The 18,225-nt window shown below is 35.4% G+C and overlaps 2 protein-coding genes across 3 annotated transcripts; both read left to right on the top strand.

The window, feature by feature from the left end:
• Window positions 1–1,764: 1,764 nt before the first annotated feature.
• LOC147481541 (nuclear transport factor 2-like) lies at window positions 1,765–7,031 on the top strand. Its single transcript, XM_086577911.1, has 9 exons — window positions 1,765–1,941; window positions 3,229–3,332; window positions 3,681–3,759; window positions 4,545–4,750; window positions 5,193–5,502; window positions 5,589–5,805; window positions 5,897–6,583; window positions 6,686–6,797; window positions 6,922–7,031. Exons 4-7 carry the CDS (start codon window positions 4,727–4,729, stop codon window positions 5,946–5,948), a joined length of 603 nt encoding a protein of 200 aa, XP_086434037.1. The 5' UTR covers window positions 1,765–1,941; window positions 3,229–3,332; window positions 3,681–3,759; window positions 4,545–4,726; the 3' UTR covers window positions 5,949–6,583; window positions 6,686–6,797; window positions 6,922–7,031.
• A 2,803-nt stretch (window positions 7,032–9,834) lies between these two features.
• Window positions 9,835–16,771, top strand: LOC147481540 (uncharacterized). Of its 2 annotated transcripts, none has more exons than XM_086577288.1 (6): window positions 9,835–10,400; window positions 11,336–11,527; window positions 11,625–11,864; window positions 13,830–14,047; window positions 15,286–15,540; window positions 16,089–16,771. In XM_086577288.1, the coding sequence occupies exons 1-6, from the start codon at window positions 9,986–9,988 to the stop codon at window positions 16,338–16,340; spliced, it is 1,572 nt and encodes a 523-aa protein (XP_086433414.1). In that variant the 5' UTR covers window positions 9,835–9,985; the 3' UTR covers window positions 16,341–16,771. The 2 variants fall into 2 exon arrangements, with proteins under 2 accessions (XP_086433414.1, XP_086433413.1); XM_086577287.1 differs by having other exon boundaries at window positions 9,844–10,400; window positions 11,327–11,527.
• Window positions 16,772–18,225: the final 1,454 nt, after the last annotated feature.

Raw genomic sequence — 18,225 nt, 5'->3', positions numbered from 1 at the left:
GGGCGAGATCCGACGGCTCAAGAGAAGAGTGAGATAAGAGTGTCACTATAAGAGTGGCACTCTAGACAAACCGTATATATATATATATATAATATATATATATATATAGTAATTCTCTAAAAAGTAGCTACTTAAGTTAACTTAAAATAAATACGTACGTAAAACTTTACCTACAAAATGAATTCAAACCTAATTTTTTGTGGTTATGAAGCACTCACCATAAGTATTATTTTCCCAAAATTTCAGCTCATTTGGAAATCTCTAACATAGATAAAAATTGTTATCATCTTTAAAAAGAAATCTAACGGTCCAGAAATGTTGAATTTTTGTATTTGTTTTTTGCCAATGTTAGAGGTTTCAAAATGAGCTGAAATTTTGTAGAGATGATCTTAATATTGAGTATATCATATCCACAAAAAAATAGGTTTAAATTCATTTTGTAGGTGAAGTTTTACTTACGTACTTATTTTAAAGTTAATTTAAGTAGCTACTTTTAAGAGAAAGACTGTGTATATATCTTATATATAAAGCGGATACCAGATTTTTCAATTAGTTTCCGTATTTTTGGTTTTAGACTAAAGTTTTAATTTCAAAGGGTACTGGAAAGTTAGACAGCCACTTTTTTTTTGCTCTTCGCTGGAAGGGTAAATTGGTAACTTAATCTATTCTTAGACTTTAAAAAATGAACTTCACCGAACAGACGCACCGTTTGGCCGATATTCCCAATTACAACTCATTCCTCTTCTTTCAAAAAAAAAAAAACAAAAACAAAAGGTTATACAACAACACTCTGAACTTTCGCCATTAATCTCTTTTTGGGTTTTCCATTATCTATCATTGGACGCAACTTTCCTGCTAAAGCGTGCGAACCAAAACGTGATGAAGAACAATGGAGTATAGCACTCTGGGTAAATCTCGATCTCTTTCTCCCCTTCTTTGGTTTTTCCTTATTCTTCTTCTTTGTTTGTCTTTTTCATTATGAATAACTAACTCAACCCAAAATAACACACGGTTAAAAAATCCCAAATAACTAATCCTTTTGATTTCAATTCTTCCTTCCCAAACACTGCGATGCTTCATTTTAAACTTACTCACTCGCTTCATCAGGTTTACAGACTACAGCTGTTGTGGTAAAAATCAGGAAAAAGGTAAACTCAAAAGAGACAATCCAAAAATGAATTATTTTCTATTTTCACCTCGCTGCTTCATTTGCAAATAGTGCGACACTTCATTTCAAATTGTCATTCCTTAATTTATCATCAGTTTTAAGACGGTTTCTTCCCAACAATCGAGCAAATTAGCAAACGGTTTCTTCAGGTGCACCCTTCTTCTATTTTCTTCTTCTTTTTCTTTAAAATTCTTCTTCTTTTTCTTTAACACTTTCGTTTTCCCTATGTTGTTTGACAAAATGCCTAGGAACACTTTACTTCCGCATTTCTCTATTAACTATATGATATTGTTTACTGCTGCCTTTTTCACTTTATGAAAACTATATGAAAAATTTCCGCATTTTACTGCCGCTTTTTTCACTTATATATCTATATGTTCTCACCAGGCATTCGAGTTCTAGGCAATTATATTACAGTTCATTTTAATCACTATCGTATAGTGAAAGTTTTTGTTTAGTGAATCGGAAACTTTTCGTCGTTTGTATTCACAATCCTATAACTTCTATTATTTTCGTAATTAAATATGAAATGGATAGACATGATCCTTTACAATGTGTAATGTATTTTTCTACATTATCTTATATATAATGCGGATACTAGATTTAACCATTAAAACTTTGTTGTGATGTTTTATGTTCCCAGGAGATCAACCTTTTCTAGGATAAAAAAGGAGTCGGCACTATAATTTGAGTGTGTATTTGATCCTCACCCAGTTGTTGCTTAAAGTTGTTCATTGCCATGCAACTACGACATTCACTCATTTCTCAGATAGGTACACTTTCTACTTTTTCTCAATTTCTATTCCTGGTAGTTGATTTTGCTTATTTGCATATCCATGTTATTTTTTAATTCATAGTAACCTCAATATTTAAATCAGGAGTCATGGATGAACTATTGTCATTTCTAAGACAATTGTACATCCCACCTAACATTTAGTGGGTGATATATAATTTTTTTTTAGGATTCATGAACTAGTGATCGTTTGCTCGTGGTTATTTTCAAAGAAATAATAGGTTTTCCATCTTTTTCTCTTTTGTTAAGCAATGACATGAATCAGATTGAGGTAGTGGGTTAGAATGACATGTTTGTTAAGCAATAGTCTATCTAAGATATTGCATGCGGTTAGATATTGTGAAAAACAAAATTGGTATTTCTAATTGTTGTCTGCTCCTTTATGCAACTATAGTTCTCAGAGACAAGGGATTTATGTTTCGTTTTGCTTCACTTCACTCAGCTTATATGGTTTGGAGAATTAATTGGACTACCTTCAAATCTAACATTCGTGGCGAAATTCCTGCACACCCACCAATTGCTCTTACCATTTGTTCTCCCAAGTCGAATCGAGTTAATTCCTAGACCAAACTACAAAAAGATGAGGGGAACAATCTGCAGACAACAACTTAAGGTAGAAGTAGAACACAGACTTGGTGACCTTGCCTAAACTATGATCCTTCTTCTATACACTTTTGATGACACATTTGTCGCAGCAAAACGACCAAGAAAATGATACTCGATAACGTGACCATGGTGCAAATCATTGTCACAAACCGCGACACCACATCAGTGTTCTTCTCAGGCTCTTCACAAGATCAGGCAACGAATTGACATCCTTCACAGAAATCTTCATCGCATTGAACATCTCAACAGACTTAATGTGATTAGTCCTCACTAGCCTCTCACAGCACCACCAACAATTTTGATTTTCTGTTTATGTGAGGCTATGTCAATTGCTTTTCAAATTAGTAATGTGCAGATGACATTGGCATTTTTTTGCAACATTGTAACAATGAGGATACTGTTTTCTTTTGGTTAACTTTGTTACCTGATTTTACTCAATACTAGATTTGCAATCACGTGCGTAGAAGTACATATTCATCATTGTTTTTTTTTGGTTTGTTATTACAAGTAATCACAAACACAATTTTTTTAGCTCTAATACAAACACACACCATATTACTTTTTCTTTCGTTTACTTTTTTCATTAGTTCTATGTGTTTAGTTACATTTACGTATCATTCTTTCCTTTTTCTTATACATATGCATCTCTGTCTAACTCCAGGGACTTAGAGTAATTACATGTTGATTGGATAAGAAGAGATGTGGCTCATAAAACAAAAGTGTTTCTAGAGGCAAGACGAGACGTTGCTCATTACCTCGATTGAGGTATACGATTTTATTTAATTTTGATATTTTTTTATGTATTCGTTTGTGTTTTTCCTTTAGACTACATATATATTCAGTTTCATAATTTGTTTTAACATGAAAACCCCACAACTTTATTAATTTTGACTTAGGTTGTATTTGTTATGATTATGAATGCTGGTTAGTGAGTCTCTTCACTTGAATAAGAAAAAAACACTACATTTTTGGCAAGACTGACTCACTTAGTTAACCAATGGTAGCATCCAACTCAACTTGCAGGGGTGCACTGATTGCATTGCTTATTGCCCCATGAGATAGTGACTAGTGACTTACACTTTACTGATTGATATTTGGCTCTGTATGTTCCAGGCATATACCATATACAAGTAAGCTCTCTTGAGGGGCCTCTACCTGCAGGCATTTCTTCATTGACTAGCTTGAGTGATCTGTAAGTATGTCTTTCTAATAGACTACATATATATTAAGTTTCATAATTGTATGCTCTATAATGCTTCTGTGTGATTTTTCTCGAAAGTTGATTTGGGTCTCTAAACCAATTCACTAGGTCCGCACTAACCAAAATACCCAAATAGGGAAAGGAAAACCTCATTAATAACTCAAGTTCCCTATCGTAGTCATTCCTTTCAGTTCCAAATGAATCATGCTTCACGAACGTGCTATGCGTTGTCCATTACTAATCGATCCATATTATTAACAAAAGCAAGTGGAGAACAACGATCATCAGCAGTTATAGACAATTAGTTTTAACTTTTAGGTTTTTCTTTATGTTTAATATTCTTTAGTTTCCACTTAGTTTCCAAATCTTACGTGCAACCATGGTTTGTCGATGTGAAGCCCACATAAAGGAGGATGAAAAAACTAGGTGATGTCGATGTCATTTGATATGCAAGTTTGAAAGTAAATGTTTAATATGGAACACATTTCTTGCAATTTTCTTTTGTGCAGAGAGAGGGTTCGTCGCAGGACAGCCCGATTAAGCTCCAAGGGTAGCTTACTCATTGTTGAAGTCTACTGATTTCAGCAGCTATTTAGCATAGTTTTGACTTGCTTTCAGTTTAGATAGGATATGATGTTAACTCCTATTAACCACTGCAAGGACCCAGAAACCGGGCTTGAAAATAGAATAGCGGTACATTTGTATTTTGCTAATAAGCTATATTGAAGTGCATTGATTGATTTCTCTAACATTCCCTGCATCTCTTTGGAAAACAGCGGATGAAAGAGAATGGACTCCAATAGCAGTTGAACCGCCAGAAGAAGAGAAGTTCCTCGGTGGAAATGGAGCTTTTGAACACTCTGAGATTCCAAGCAAAATAAGAAAAATATCCCCAGACCTGGTTTATAGATTCTATCAAGATTCAAGTCTACCAAGCAGGTCGGGACCCGATGGAAAGATGGCTTCTGTCAAAACAATTAATGTAAGTTGTTTGAATCTAAATCTGTCACAGTATTTTGATTTTAGTACCTATCATCGAAAAATATCTTCAATTCTCATCAGCATGTTTCACGTATGTCATATGTAATTTGGAAGGAAAATAACTGGTCTATAATGTTTTTCAAATTACATAATTAAATAAACCAAAATATCTATTTATAGAATTACACAAAGTAGATGTTGGCTTTCTTTCTTTTAATGTTCTAAAACTCAAAATAGTCTAGATAAGTCGTATTATTGTATTGATGTTGGTGGTGGTAAAATATGATCTAGATAGCTGAGTGCCCTACCTCTTTTTTTTATCTATTTATCATAAACCCATGGAACGAAGGTTTCAGGACGAAAATCATGATTTTTAAATGTCACTGAATTCTTACAGTTCAGAAAGATCTGGAAATAATAGCGTTTTATTTAACTTGGAGCAGGATATTAATGTGGTCATTCTCTCCATGGACTACAAGGAATGTAAGGCAGAGATGAAAACAATTGATGCTCAGGACTCTTACAAGGGTGGAGTGGTTGTTCAAGTAACTGGATGGCTTATTGTGAAGGATAATGTGAAAAGGAAGTTTACTCTATCATTTTTCCTGGCCCCACAAGACAAAGGCTACTTTGGTCTTAATGATATTTTTAGGTATGTGGATGAGTATGAAACGGTGGAGTCCGATGCAATTGCCATTGCAGTTAATGGCGTCATTGAAAACGTCACATCAACTCCTATTACCCCAAATCCAGGTTGCCTTCATCTTCTTTTCATTTCTTTTATATTCCAAAGGTGGCTTGGTACCATTTGTGTTTATTCTTGGCTATTTTTGTTGCAGAGCCCTCTCATATTCCTGAGCATCCCATGCCCGAGAATACAACTCCAGAAGTGGAGATGTCATATAGAAATAGAGAGGTGGTTCATGAGCTATCAGACAATGGTGAAGTATCCACTATAGAAGTTGAGGCTGTGGAGGGCCCTGTTCATTCAAGTCAAGATGAAGTTCTTCCAGTCACCGAGCCGGCTTTAACAGTTCCGGAAGATACTCCAAAGAAGTCTTATGCTTACACTTTTATTATTCCCAAGCTATTTGTGTTTACATGTGCTAATTATTAAAATATTGCCTCTGGTCTTGGTTATATGCAGAATGCAATATATTGCTTTGGAGATGCTACCTTGCCAGATGGATTTAGGGTGAAGAAATATGATTTGGTATCGTATTAGCCTTATGACATGGGATGAATGAACTATATTTAGGGTGAGGGTCTAGCCAAACTGTTGAGATTGAAACAGATAGGGAGAATGCTGCATCACTTGCCAAAGCTTTTTACACAGCAATAGCAATTCCAATGACTATATATTTCTTCATCTACTCCTTACTCTACTGCACTTATCCAAGAGACAGAGCGAGAGCACGAATGTAAGCGTTAATAGAATCAGAAATGCAACAGATCAAGTTTGACAATCCTCCTATCGGGGGTGAGTATTCCCAAGTACGATTTTCATAATCACACAAGCTCAATGGAAAGGAAAGCGTCACTGAGATTGATTATGAAGAAGAGGATGATGGTCTAGAGACTGATGAGAGTGATGAGAAGAGGTTACTTTCCCACCAAATGACATTCTCAAACCTGGGGGAATAGTAAGTGTATAAGCAACAGGTTACACGTGTTTGAACTCCAACATTTAACTCTCTCGTGAAGAAGGCTTAACATATGATAATTATCTAACGTATAATTGTAACCTTAAACTTCAATTATGTTACCCATGTATTCATTCGATGGATGTTGTCATTCATGGTTATGCTGCACTTCAAATGGGCTTTTATTTAGAGTAAGATAATGAATGAACTGCTTACTTGCCATCTATTGGATTTTGGTTCTCTAAACATATGTTCATCCTAACTCAAAAGTTTGTATATGATCTCATGACTAGGATCCTGCCAAGCTGAAAGCTGATGGAATAATTGTAGGATGGGGACTACAAAGATTGCTGGACTATGTAAAACTAAATTACAAAAATCCTACAGCTATAATCCATGAGAATGGTAATACCATTAAACTTCCCCCACAACTTTTGAACCTTGATTTTTTTTGCTTCAGCTTAATAACACTAATACGCTATGGGGATCGAGATTGAGTTTTCAGATGTTACACCATTTAATATTGCAGGACTTCCAATGACTAGCGATGACTCATCTAATCCAGCAGCCCGCAATGACACTGCAAGAATTAAATTTTTACAGATGTATATAAAAAATTTGCTTCTATCCATAAGGTATAAATTGTGTTTTGCTACTCACCTACTCACTTCCTTTAAAAGATTTTTGCTTTAGTTTCTGTTTTATGGATGTTAGAGAGCTTGGAAGCATGGACAATACTGAAGCATTATCCAGTACTACCCTTTTTCGAAGCATAACAATTTGGTACCTTGGTAGACTGCCGAAAGTCTGAAACATGAAGTTATACACACGTTTTAATTGTTAACTAATCAAACCAAACCAAATTTTGGTGCATATGTGCTTAGGCAGTGCTATAGTAAATTCCCAGAAATCCTTATAGGCTTATAGCTTAGCATATTTATTTGGTAAATTGTTGCGTTATTACCATTTTATACAAAGAGTGTAAATAAAATAAAATTTCTCTTAGAAATCTATTCAGTCAATAAAAAACATGTACTAAAGACATAATCTAGGACCTTCACTCTCTAATTGCTCAATTTTTATTGCAGGAATGGATCCAACCTCAAGGGATACTTTGTGTGGTCCTTTCTTGATGTTTTTGAAGTAACGGGTGGTTACACTTCTCATTTCGGTCTTTATGGAGTTGACTTCCATGACAAAGAAAGAAGGAGGTACCCGAGGCAGTTAGTTGAATGGTATTATACTTTTCTAGCAAAAACTGGAAGGAAGACTGAAAGCTCTGCTTATTTGTACAGTGAGTAAAAGGAAAGTTAGTAGCTTATCCCCAGCTTCTAGGTGTGCCCTACCCATGTTCTACCCTCGGGCCTTCTTTTGATATTCATATAGTTTCGCATTCTCTACAAACTCGAGCTTTTATAGTGTAATCGGTGGTTTTGACACAGTTCGACAGTGTTCCATGTTTGTAAGCTTAAGTCCGCGTTTAGGATTCTATTTTCTCTTCAACATATATAAGAGAATGTTGTAAGTAATTCCTCTTTACTACAGTGCATTGACAAATTGAGGTTCCATAGAAGGCTATGTAATTGGCTGTTGGCAGAGGCAATGATAGGAAAGGTCGTTACAGAGATGTTACCGAGGCATATAGCAAGCCACCGTATTTTTCTCAAACCATTCCAGATGATAGTGCAGCAGAGGCTTGCTGGTCGGGGTGTTCGATGATCATTGTTAATGCTCTGATAGCATTCTTTGCGTCATCTACTTTGCTGCTCTAATTGGCATCTAATACATTGGGAATTAGGAATTAAACTCTATACAAGACTATATTGTTGTCGTCATTGTTGATGTATGATACTGGGACTTCATGAATACATGAATACATATAGAGATGACTTTAATCAAATCGTTTACGCATGTTGGTAATTTAGCGCTGACGCTCATTTTCTTCATTGAACTGCGAGCTACCATCGTTGAGTAATTTCTCTATGGCTTCAACATTCTTTTAACACTTGACACTCATTCTCTAAAATATTCTCGATTTTTTGGGGTTGAATCTTCCAACAATTTTTGCTAAATTTTCACATAGTTAGCGTCGAATTTCGTTACCGCTTACCTCAATGATTTGACTTTTTCATTTTGATTTCCTTTCTTTGTTTCGACTTTGACTGAAGTTAAAATCACAAACGCACTTATTGTAGAATTGTTTTTAGCCATGGTTTTTTGTTCACGTGTTCATTTTCTCGACCCACTCTGTACATGCAGGCATCTCAAATAGCATCACAAAGTCAATTACTTCAGGAAATTAGTGTTATGCCATATGTACCTTCTAAAATCCTCTAATAGATATTACTTTCTATACTCAAAATTTGATCTTCATCCAATTTACTGGCCCTTTGGAAAAATTGGTCTTGGTCAGTTTAATAATAAAAAACCCTTATTTCTACAAAAGTCCCTTCTTTCTACATTCAAGTTGGTATTATCCCTAGCTTACTGATAAACCACAGCTGCTCCTCCTCAAATGTGGTTGAGAAACTGCTTAAGGTCTAATGTATAGAACAAATATTAACAGTGCCCAATGCATTTTTTCTAATTGTTTCTCAATATTCAATTCAATCCACATATTATATCCGCATTAATAGATCTATATATAGAACAAATATTAACAGTGTCTAATGTATTTTTCCTAATGTTCTTCAATCACATATAAATGCTCAACAAGATAATTACACAACCACCAACACAAAGGTTAACTTCATCAACATAATAACTATTTTTTGGGTAAATTAGTATGTAGCATATGCACTAATATTGACTAAATTACAGGCGATTAAATACCTTTTCGAGTATATTTATTCACACCATAGCACAGCAACAAAAATCGAATCGGACAAAGAACACAACTAACGTATTGAAGTGTTATTTTCTTATTGAAGTTTTTTGTCAGGCTTCGACTTTTATTAATCTAAAACATATTACATAATATATCCATTCAAACAAATGTAATATGTTACTATTCTAATTCATTTGCGTTCATTCCTTTGATTTTTTTTATCCTAATTTTCTTTCCTAGCACGTGCAACGCACGTGCCCGTTTACTAATATATATATATATATATATATATATGACTACTATCTAAATAAACCATTAGTAATCGATGTCATATTTCATTCTAATTTTCAGTTTAATTGATGTCATAATTAGAACTAATGAAAGGTGTATAAAAGTGAGACCACAAGTTGCACACTGAAACCAATCTTCGCATCAACATCAGTTTACCCACTCCCACTTTTCCAGGTCACGTCCGTTTACTCTCCTTAACTTTTCCATTAATCCCCACGACATATAACCAATAACCGACACTTAAATTAATCCACTCTTAGTCAGCTTTTCTCCACGTGGCACTATCCCCACCGTAACTCTCTCTCACACTCCCCTCACTCATCATTTCAACCATCAGTCTTCTAAAAAATGAGACTAATACTTACAACTTTATTTCTTTCAATGCCTTCAAAATCACGCTATCAGATACATAAGAAAGTATGAACACATAAATATATATAAATACACATTTGTGAATTATATTGTGAGAAAAAAAATGATGTCTACAGACAACGGAATGAAACTTAGGACATGGGAAGAGGAACTAGCTAGTCTAGTAGAAACAACTGGAATTCAATATCCTAATCCGGAAATATCGGATGGAATATCAATGGAATCTACGAAACTGAATGATGACGTGGCAATAATGGAAGAGAGTTTTAAGGATCAGGTGAAAGGATTCTTGAAAGCTTCGGGTGAAATGATATTAGAATTAGGGAAAGGTGTTAAGGATGTAGTGAAGCAGAGTTTTGGGGAAGATATAAAAGATTGTTATGTTGTTAAGAAATTTGGGGAGCCTTTAGGGAAAGTGTATGGGAGATTGAGATTTATGAATGAGTTTTTACCGGAAGATCGAGATCCTGTTCTTGCTTGGCCTGTTGTGTTTTTCGTTTTCATTGTCGCTGTTGCTGGTATATTTCGGAACCATTTTATTATTTCTTGACTTGTTTTATTGCTTTGTTATTGAATTGTTAATTGTGTTGTTAGTAAATAAGATATGTTCAGTTTTGGTTTGGTAAAGTTTGTGTGGGAATTGTTGTTAGAGACATAGATTTGAAACATGGTAGTTTAGTCAGCAGACGTAGTTTTTCTTTGATATGTTTTGTTAAAGGATTTGATTAGAAACTCCTTGCAGTTCTGTATGTCGTTATTAGGATATGAGTCCTCTGTAATTTATATTGAGTTTTATTGTACCTTGATTTTTCATCTTTTTTAACAAAGTCATCACGTGTTCCTCACTAGTCAGTTGAATTTTACACGTTAGTTTGAATCACGTGTGCATCTATAGAAAACCTCTGGAAATTATTTGCTGCTGGACACTGAGGAAGAGAAATAAAAAAGGGGATTTTATAATCAACACTAAGATATATTATGACATTACATTTGGTGCTTACGATCTATGTTGTTAGGGACCAGACGTTTGGTTTGTCAACAAATGCCTAGGTGTGACGCCTTTACTGCTTTAGTGTCTGGGCGCCTTGGAGCTGCCTTAGACAACATAGCCTAAGATAGTACCCAGATTTGCAGCTTAAACTTTTACATAGGCTGCCTTTTTCCTGTATGTTGAAAACTTGGGTAGTTAAGTTGAAGCTAGAATAATTCACTTGTTCTTGACAAGGCGCAAGTATATCAGTTTTCTGGGTTCAGAGGCTCATGATTTGTTTTCTCATTCTTGTTGACCTGGACTTCGGGATCATCCTACTATCCTTGCAATATGATAATCTTATAGCATAACTGCTGCACATATATCTTCTTTGCTTTCTTATTATATTCAACTTTATTCTTTTTAATAGTTCTTATTTTCCTTTATGTATTTGACATTCTTAACTCAAGTAAGGATGTGCAGTGTTAAGTGTAAATACTGAACCACGAAGTCCACCGCTGTCGCCAAAGAAAATGCATATACATCCTCCTAGTGCTACCCTTGTCCAGCTTCCCGATGGAAGGCAAATGGCATACCATGAACGAGGTGTATCAGCTGAAACAGCTAGATTTTCCTTGCTTTCTCCACATTCTTTTCTTTCCTCGAGACTTGCAGGTAAGACTTCTACTATTGATAACTGTGGATTGAAAATCAGTAAAAGGTAAAAACAGGTTTTTTAATAATGTGTCACATTTATTTGTTATTGAAACAGGGATACCTGGAATCAAAGAGTCCTTGCTGCAGGATTTTGGTGTTCGCTTGATAACATATGATCTTCCTGGATTTGGCGAGAGTGACCCTCATCCCAATAGAAACCTTAACACGTCAGCCCTGGATATGTTGCATCTGGCAGACGCCCTTGGTGTAAATGACAAGTTCTGGGTGGTCGGGTACTCTGGTGGAGGCGTGCATGCTTGGGCTGCACTGAGCTATATACCTGATAAGCTTGCAGGTGAGTGTTTTATGTTTGTTTGTTTATTTTTCCCCATGTCTTCTGACCCTATTAATAGGCAGCGCACATGGTCCAAACTTGTTCAGAATATTTTATAGGGATAGAGTCGTTTCATCAATCAAGTATAGGGCCATAGAGGTAGTCTCCTTTTTTTTTTTTTTTATCAAGTATTAAAACATGAGTCTTTTCAGCGTAAGTCCGTTGCTAGTGTAAGGCATCACACTGATCATAGTAAAAAAAAACAGGAGCAATTTGAAGCTTTTTAAAATTTTTAAAATGAGAAAAATTTGTTATGGAGATGGAATGATTCAAAATTATTGAAGCTTGTAGAAGTTGGTATAGTAAAGACAATAGAGGGAGGGGTTCTTTAGTGTTGGGTACTGATTCATTGTAGACGAGGCACATGTGGAGTTGTTACTCTCAAGAGCATACCGAGTCCAAGTGCTCAAGACTGAAATTTGAATGGAAATAAACTTTTTCTTCTTGAAGAAACTGAATTTTCGAAAGCAAGATCTTGTGCTCATGGATTGTGTTTTATTCCCTGACTGTAGAAATAATTACTCGGTAACGATGCCACCTCCTTGGTGTAATAAGCATTAAGAACGCCCAATACCACGAGTTGTAGTTTCATACTGTAAGCAAGTTCTGAGTCCGTTTCTGTAAGGGATTCTTTAATGCAGTACAGATTTCCCTGAGCAACTTCTTTTACACGTTCTTGGAATCTGCTCAAGTTTAATATTTAACATTGAAATGAGCAATAGTTTGGACATTTTAAATGGATTTTTCTATTTGAGATGCAAATTTCTTATACTTATAACAGGAAGAATGAAAATTAAATTCTTACATTTGTCCCAAAAATAGACAATTAGATTTTTAGCCAATTTTCCAAAGCAAGATCTTGTGCTCGTGGATTGTGTTTTATTTGCTGACTGTAGAAATAATTACTCGGTAACGATGCCACCTCCTTGGTGTAATAAGCATGAAGAACACCCAATACCACGAGTTGTAGTTTCGTACTGTAAGCAAGTTCTGAGTCCGTTTCTGTAAGGGATTCTTTAATGCAGTACAGATTTCCCTGAGCAACTTCTTTTACACGTTCTTGGAATCTGCTCAAGTTTAATATTTAACATTGAAATGAGCAATAGTTTGGACTTTCTAAATGGATTTTTCTATTTGAGGTGCAGATTTCTTATGCTTATAACAGGAAGAATGAAAATGAAATTCTTACATTTGTCCCAAAAATAAACAATTAGATTTCTAGCTGAATCGAGTTTCTTAATGACTGACTGTAACTATAAGAGGGCGTCATATACTTTCCTAATAAGTAAAGCTAGGATAGAGTGGTCTTCTGGCAAGGGCTTTCGGGGTTATTCCAAGAGGTCTTAGTTTGATTATTTGTCCCATTCTCTGGGTTTACGAATTATTAGGAGGGGGTGGGGGTGGGTTACGGAAAAACATAATAACCAATTACTGAATTCTGGTTGGTTCTTTGTTGGAATGGCACATTTGTGTAATCTGTAAAGTATTGAGAAGTACCTATATCAGAATGTTGTATGTTAATTCCTTCAACATTGGGACCGAGTTTCGCTCCATTTGGTCAACATAGCGTACGCCATGTGAAGCATCACTTAGTTTAATTTGATATGGTAATGCAACAGGAACGACCTTTCCTGCTTGTGGATTTTTTCAGTACTTAATTGCTGAAGTAATTTCTTTCTTCAGTTGAATGGTTAGAAAGTGTGGTGGTCTTAAGAGTAGTCCCGACTCGTACTGAATCCATCTGTTTCCAACGTTAAAGATAGCACTTAGTTTAGGTACTTGATCTTTATTAGCTTAAGGTACAGATAACATATCTTTTCATCAATTAGATGTATTAAATTAGTAACAAGTAAACCTATATCTTTCCAGTTATTTCCCCCATTATATACACAGCTTGTACTTATTCCGATGCTCCCAACCTTTCAGGGGCAGCAATGTTTGCTCCAATTGTTAATCCATATGATTCAAGCATGACTAAGGAAGAGAGATATGGAATCTGGGAGAGGTGGACTCAAAAAAGGAAACTGATGCACTTCTTAGCTCGGAGGTTTCCTAGTCTTCTTAAGTACTTCTACCGCCGAAGCTATCTGTCCGGAGAGCATGGTCAGCTTGATAAATGGTTATCATTGTCATTGGGGAAAAAAGTATGTTTTCCTTCTCTGGTTATCATGGAAGATTCCATTTCTACTAATAATCGATTGATAAGTCTATGTGATAAAAAAAAAATGCTACAAATATGATTTGCAACTAATTCTAATCTTACTAATTCCGCCATACTACTGGACTCAGCTCAGCAGAACTGCAAACTCTTTAATGAGAAATTCCTAATTTTGTGAACAGCACTTCTACACAAACCTACTAAATCTATCTACTTTCTCTACTCACTACTTTGATAATGTGTTGATTTGATACAATTATTCAGCCGCATTACAATAGCTAACACATCTCCCTGATGAGACCATCACCAGAAATTAAGAATGAGGCCGTCGAACTATCATTATTGGCCTTTTATTTCCCTATACCCCAAAACCAATACTGATCGGAACATAACCCAATGAACGGAGTTATTGATTACTAATACGTGATCTAGTATCTATTGTGTGGGAATCTTCAAGATTTCAAAAGATTGGATATTCTTTAAATCACCTTGTCTCTGGTAACTGTTTTTTTAGAGGCTGAAGAGGGAGGCGATTGTTGGTATGGGGAAGAAAATTTTTTATGTTGAGTATTTTTACTTGCTTCTTTCGAACGGTGTGCTTGGAAAAACGCGCCCAAATCCACCATTTCTTGTGATACTTCTAGCTCATTCTCTCTTTCCAACCAGGAGGAAGAATCTATCATTCACTTTTTATTCAGTGCTGCGTTTGGGTTGGAAAATTACTAATTATACAGTAGTATGTTGTAGCCCGACTCGGACCGGACAGAAGAATAGATATTCCAGTAAGGAATCAGGGAACTTTAATGGATGAGATTTTTTCAATCCCGGAGGGTGTGTTTTTATCTTCACTTCACTGCCCAATGCAACGAATGAGAGGCTGTCTGAGCTGCTAGTGTTGCAATCTAAAATTTGGTTGGTGTGGCCATAGCTTGTAGCATTTTTTATTTTTTTTTCAACTTGTATTTAGAGTGTCCTAGCTCTTTTTAGTTTCATACTTTCTTCGCCTTTGTTTCTATAGAAAGAATAACCTAAAGTTGAAAACAATGAACACAAATGGTAGTCTCGCTAAAATACCACAGCCCTTTTCCGAAAAATGGTTTCTGGATTATTTTCTTATCCGATGCTGCAAAAGCAGAATTTTCGTCTCTATTACATAGCTACTTCTTGCTGCGAGAAGAGTTTTCATTAATTATAATATCTTTGTATTCATTGTTGATCTTCCAGGATAAAACTTTGATAGAGGAGCCTATATTCGAAGAGTTTTGGCAGAGAGACGTGGAAGAATCACTTCGTCAAGGGAATATAAGACCATTTGTAGAAGAAGCGGTTTTACAAGTATCCAGATGGGGTTTCAGTTTAGCAAACATTCAGATTCAAAGGAAGCGCCAGGAGAAAGGCATCATCCCTTGGCTGAAGTCAATGTACGCTCACCCTGAACTAGAGTGGGCAGGATTTCTTGGTCCAATACATATCTGGCAGGTTTGAACACATCTTATTATTCAGCATTCCTCTTTTAACTTAATATTTGTCTTTAAATGGGCATCACAAAATGAATTTGTATTCTCATTAAGATCAAATAGAGTGCTCATAATTTGTTGAAGATGTTACCTTCAAATTAGGATTGTTTTATTGACACGGATTGATACTTGTAATTTACAGAGCACTTCTAATAGTTCTGTATCTCTAATACAATGCTCACAATAGATCTGCTTTGATGAATTTTCATCTTCATTTAACTGGATCGTCCTGACCATCTTCATTTAGTGAGAGCCACATGCCCACATGCTCTGCATAGGGAATGTCCCGTTTACACTGTTTGTTTTGTGTCAAGAATCCAAATCTTGAAGTTGTATCGAACAATTGCATCTTGAACTTGTATCGAATAACTAGGACATTCCCTATATCGATACAATTGTTCGATATAGGATGTACAAAAAAAATAAATGTATCTTGAAATTGTATCGAATAATTTGGGCTTTTCGCATTTAAACATGCATCCTAACTCTTCATGAAACTATGTTTAACAGGGGATGGATGATCAAGTGGTGACACCATCAACCGCAGAGTTTGTTGGGCGGCTAGTACCCGGTGCGACAGTGCACAAGCTTCCTGGTGAGGGTCACTTCTCCTATTTCTGTTTTTGTGACGAATGTCATAGACAAATATTTTCTACTCTTTTTGGAACGCCCCAAGGCCCACTCAACTCGACTATAGAGGTGGATCAAACTACACTTAAAGAAGATTTGGAAGAGGTGCTGCTTACAGATTCTACCACCTGACTAATTCACATTTTCTGGAGTAGTTTTATGACTCCGAGTTTGCATCAGCCCTAATGAGGAAAAGATCATGTAAATACCACAGTCCCACTCCATTACTTGTGGAGCAAGGAGTTTTATACGTGGTTAGCTTCGGTTCACAGATTAAGATGAGTTAGACAGACACTATGGATGCTTGTCCACAGTCAATACACAAAGACCTGCAGGAATTTAATTTGTTTCAGCAATGTTTCCTTTAAAGCATTATTCAAGTCTTTTTGTATTGCTCTTGCAATATTCATATTCAAAGACGTGTATCCTTTTTTAAATAGAAAACCCATCTAATTGCTTTGGCAGATTTATTATTGACTTTATTTTCTATTTGTAAAGTGGGATTATATAGAAATTATCTCTTGTTGTTTTTGAAGAAAAATATATATTTTCTTTTTGATAAACAGCAATTTTTTACCTTGGCGGCTTCGCACATGGGAAAAATATTAACGGAGAGACAATACAAGCAAATTGACTTTGTTAATGCCATTGGATGGAATGAGCCCAAACCTTTTAAGGATTAGTACTCTTACAAATACTCTGGTAGTGCAGATTTCATAAACCAAAAAGAATGAACATATGAGGTGGTGATGTGTTCGCAAGACATGTCTATTACCAGTATTTATTCCATGGAAATATTTATCCCTTGCGTCAATTGGAAACAGATTCATAGTCATCTGACATCACCAGTATTTCCTTCTACGTCTGATAATTTCCTTCAGCACCAACACTATACTACAATGTGCTGCAACAATGAGTTGTGAATGCACTGCCAAGAAAGTGATCGAGATTGAGGAGGTCATGATAATTTTCAGTTGAACCTTGCATTTCTGGGTTGGGCTACCCTAAGCCCAAAAGTTCCGAAGGTAAAGTATGGTAAAAAGTCCACTACATAACTAACCAGACCAAAGTCCAAGCCTATTTAGAAGAAGTCTTAACCGTCAAGTAAGCGAGCAATTGGGCTAGAGAGTCTCATTTAAAAAAAAACAACTCTAAAGCAATGTTTTGAAAACCGAACCGGTGATCGAACCGATTTTTTGTTAAAATGGTTCAACCAGGTTCAACCATGGTTCGATTCGGTCGGACCGATTGATGTTTATTTAGCAAATTTTTTAATAATTACAATAATAAAATGAATAAATACATGTTTTAATTCAATATTAATTGGTATTATATATCAAAATAAATTTATTATACAAGAAATACATAGTAGTATGTTGGTTTGGAGTTTGGATTATCTTGTTTAGGTGTTAGGTTCAACTCCCCACATTATCAATTTTTTTTAAAAAAAAAAAATAAAAAGGGTGATCCGGTTTAGAAATTATATAAGGGTGATCGGTTTAGAACTGAACCGGTTCGCCGGTTCAACTACGGTTTTAAGTTTAGAAGGGTCAACCATAAACTCAAGTTTTTAATGAACCGAAAAAATTTACGGTTCGGTCGGACCCCAGTTCAACCACCCGGTCCGGTCCGGTTTTCTAAACACTTTGCTCTAAAGCCCTATCCATAATTTTTGGGTTTTAATACCCTACATTGTTTTATTCGCCATAAGTGTTTTTTTTATAGAAAATCTTTAGAATCTAAGCTTTTGACTCGAGACCAAGTGCCACATGTTATTTTTTTAATATAAATTATTCTCTTTTCACCCTTCCAAAATAACTACTTGTAGATAAGATAACTACCAGAATAAAGATTGAATAAGATAACTACTTTTAGATAAGATAACTAGTAGAACAAAAAAGTAGATTTTGGGTTTGAATAGAATTTAGCAAAAAGTACCGTGTATTTGCTCCAAAAGTTAAATTTGACACTATCGTTTTTTCATCCGAATGTGGGCGTTATAAACTTATACATTTCA

This window comes from Coptis chinensis, chromosome 8 (assembly GCF_015680905.1).
Source record: "Coptis chinensis isolate HL-2020 chromosome 8, ASM1568090v1, whole genome shotgun sequence".
NCBI classification, from domain to species: Eukaryota; Viridiplantae; Streptophyta; class Magnoliopsida; order Ranunculales; family Ranunculaceae; genus Coptis; species Coptis chinensis.
The sequence above is the reverse complement of the archived record's forward strand: the minus strand, read 5'-3'. Positions and strand labels throughout refer to the sequence as shown.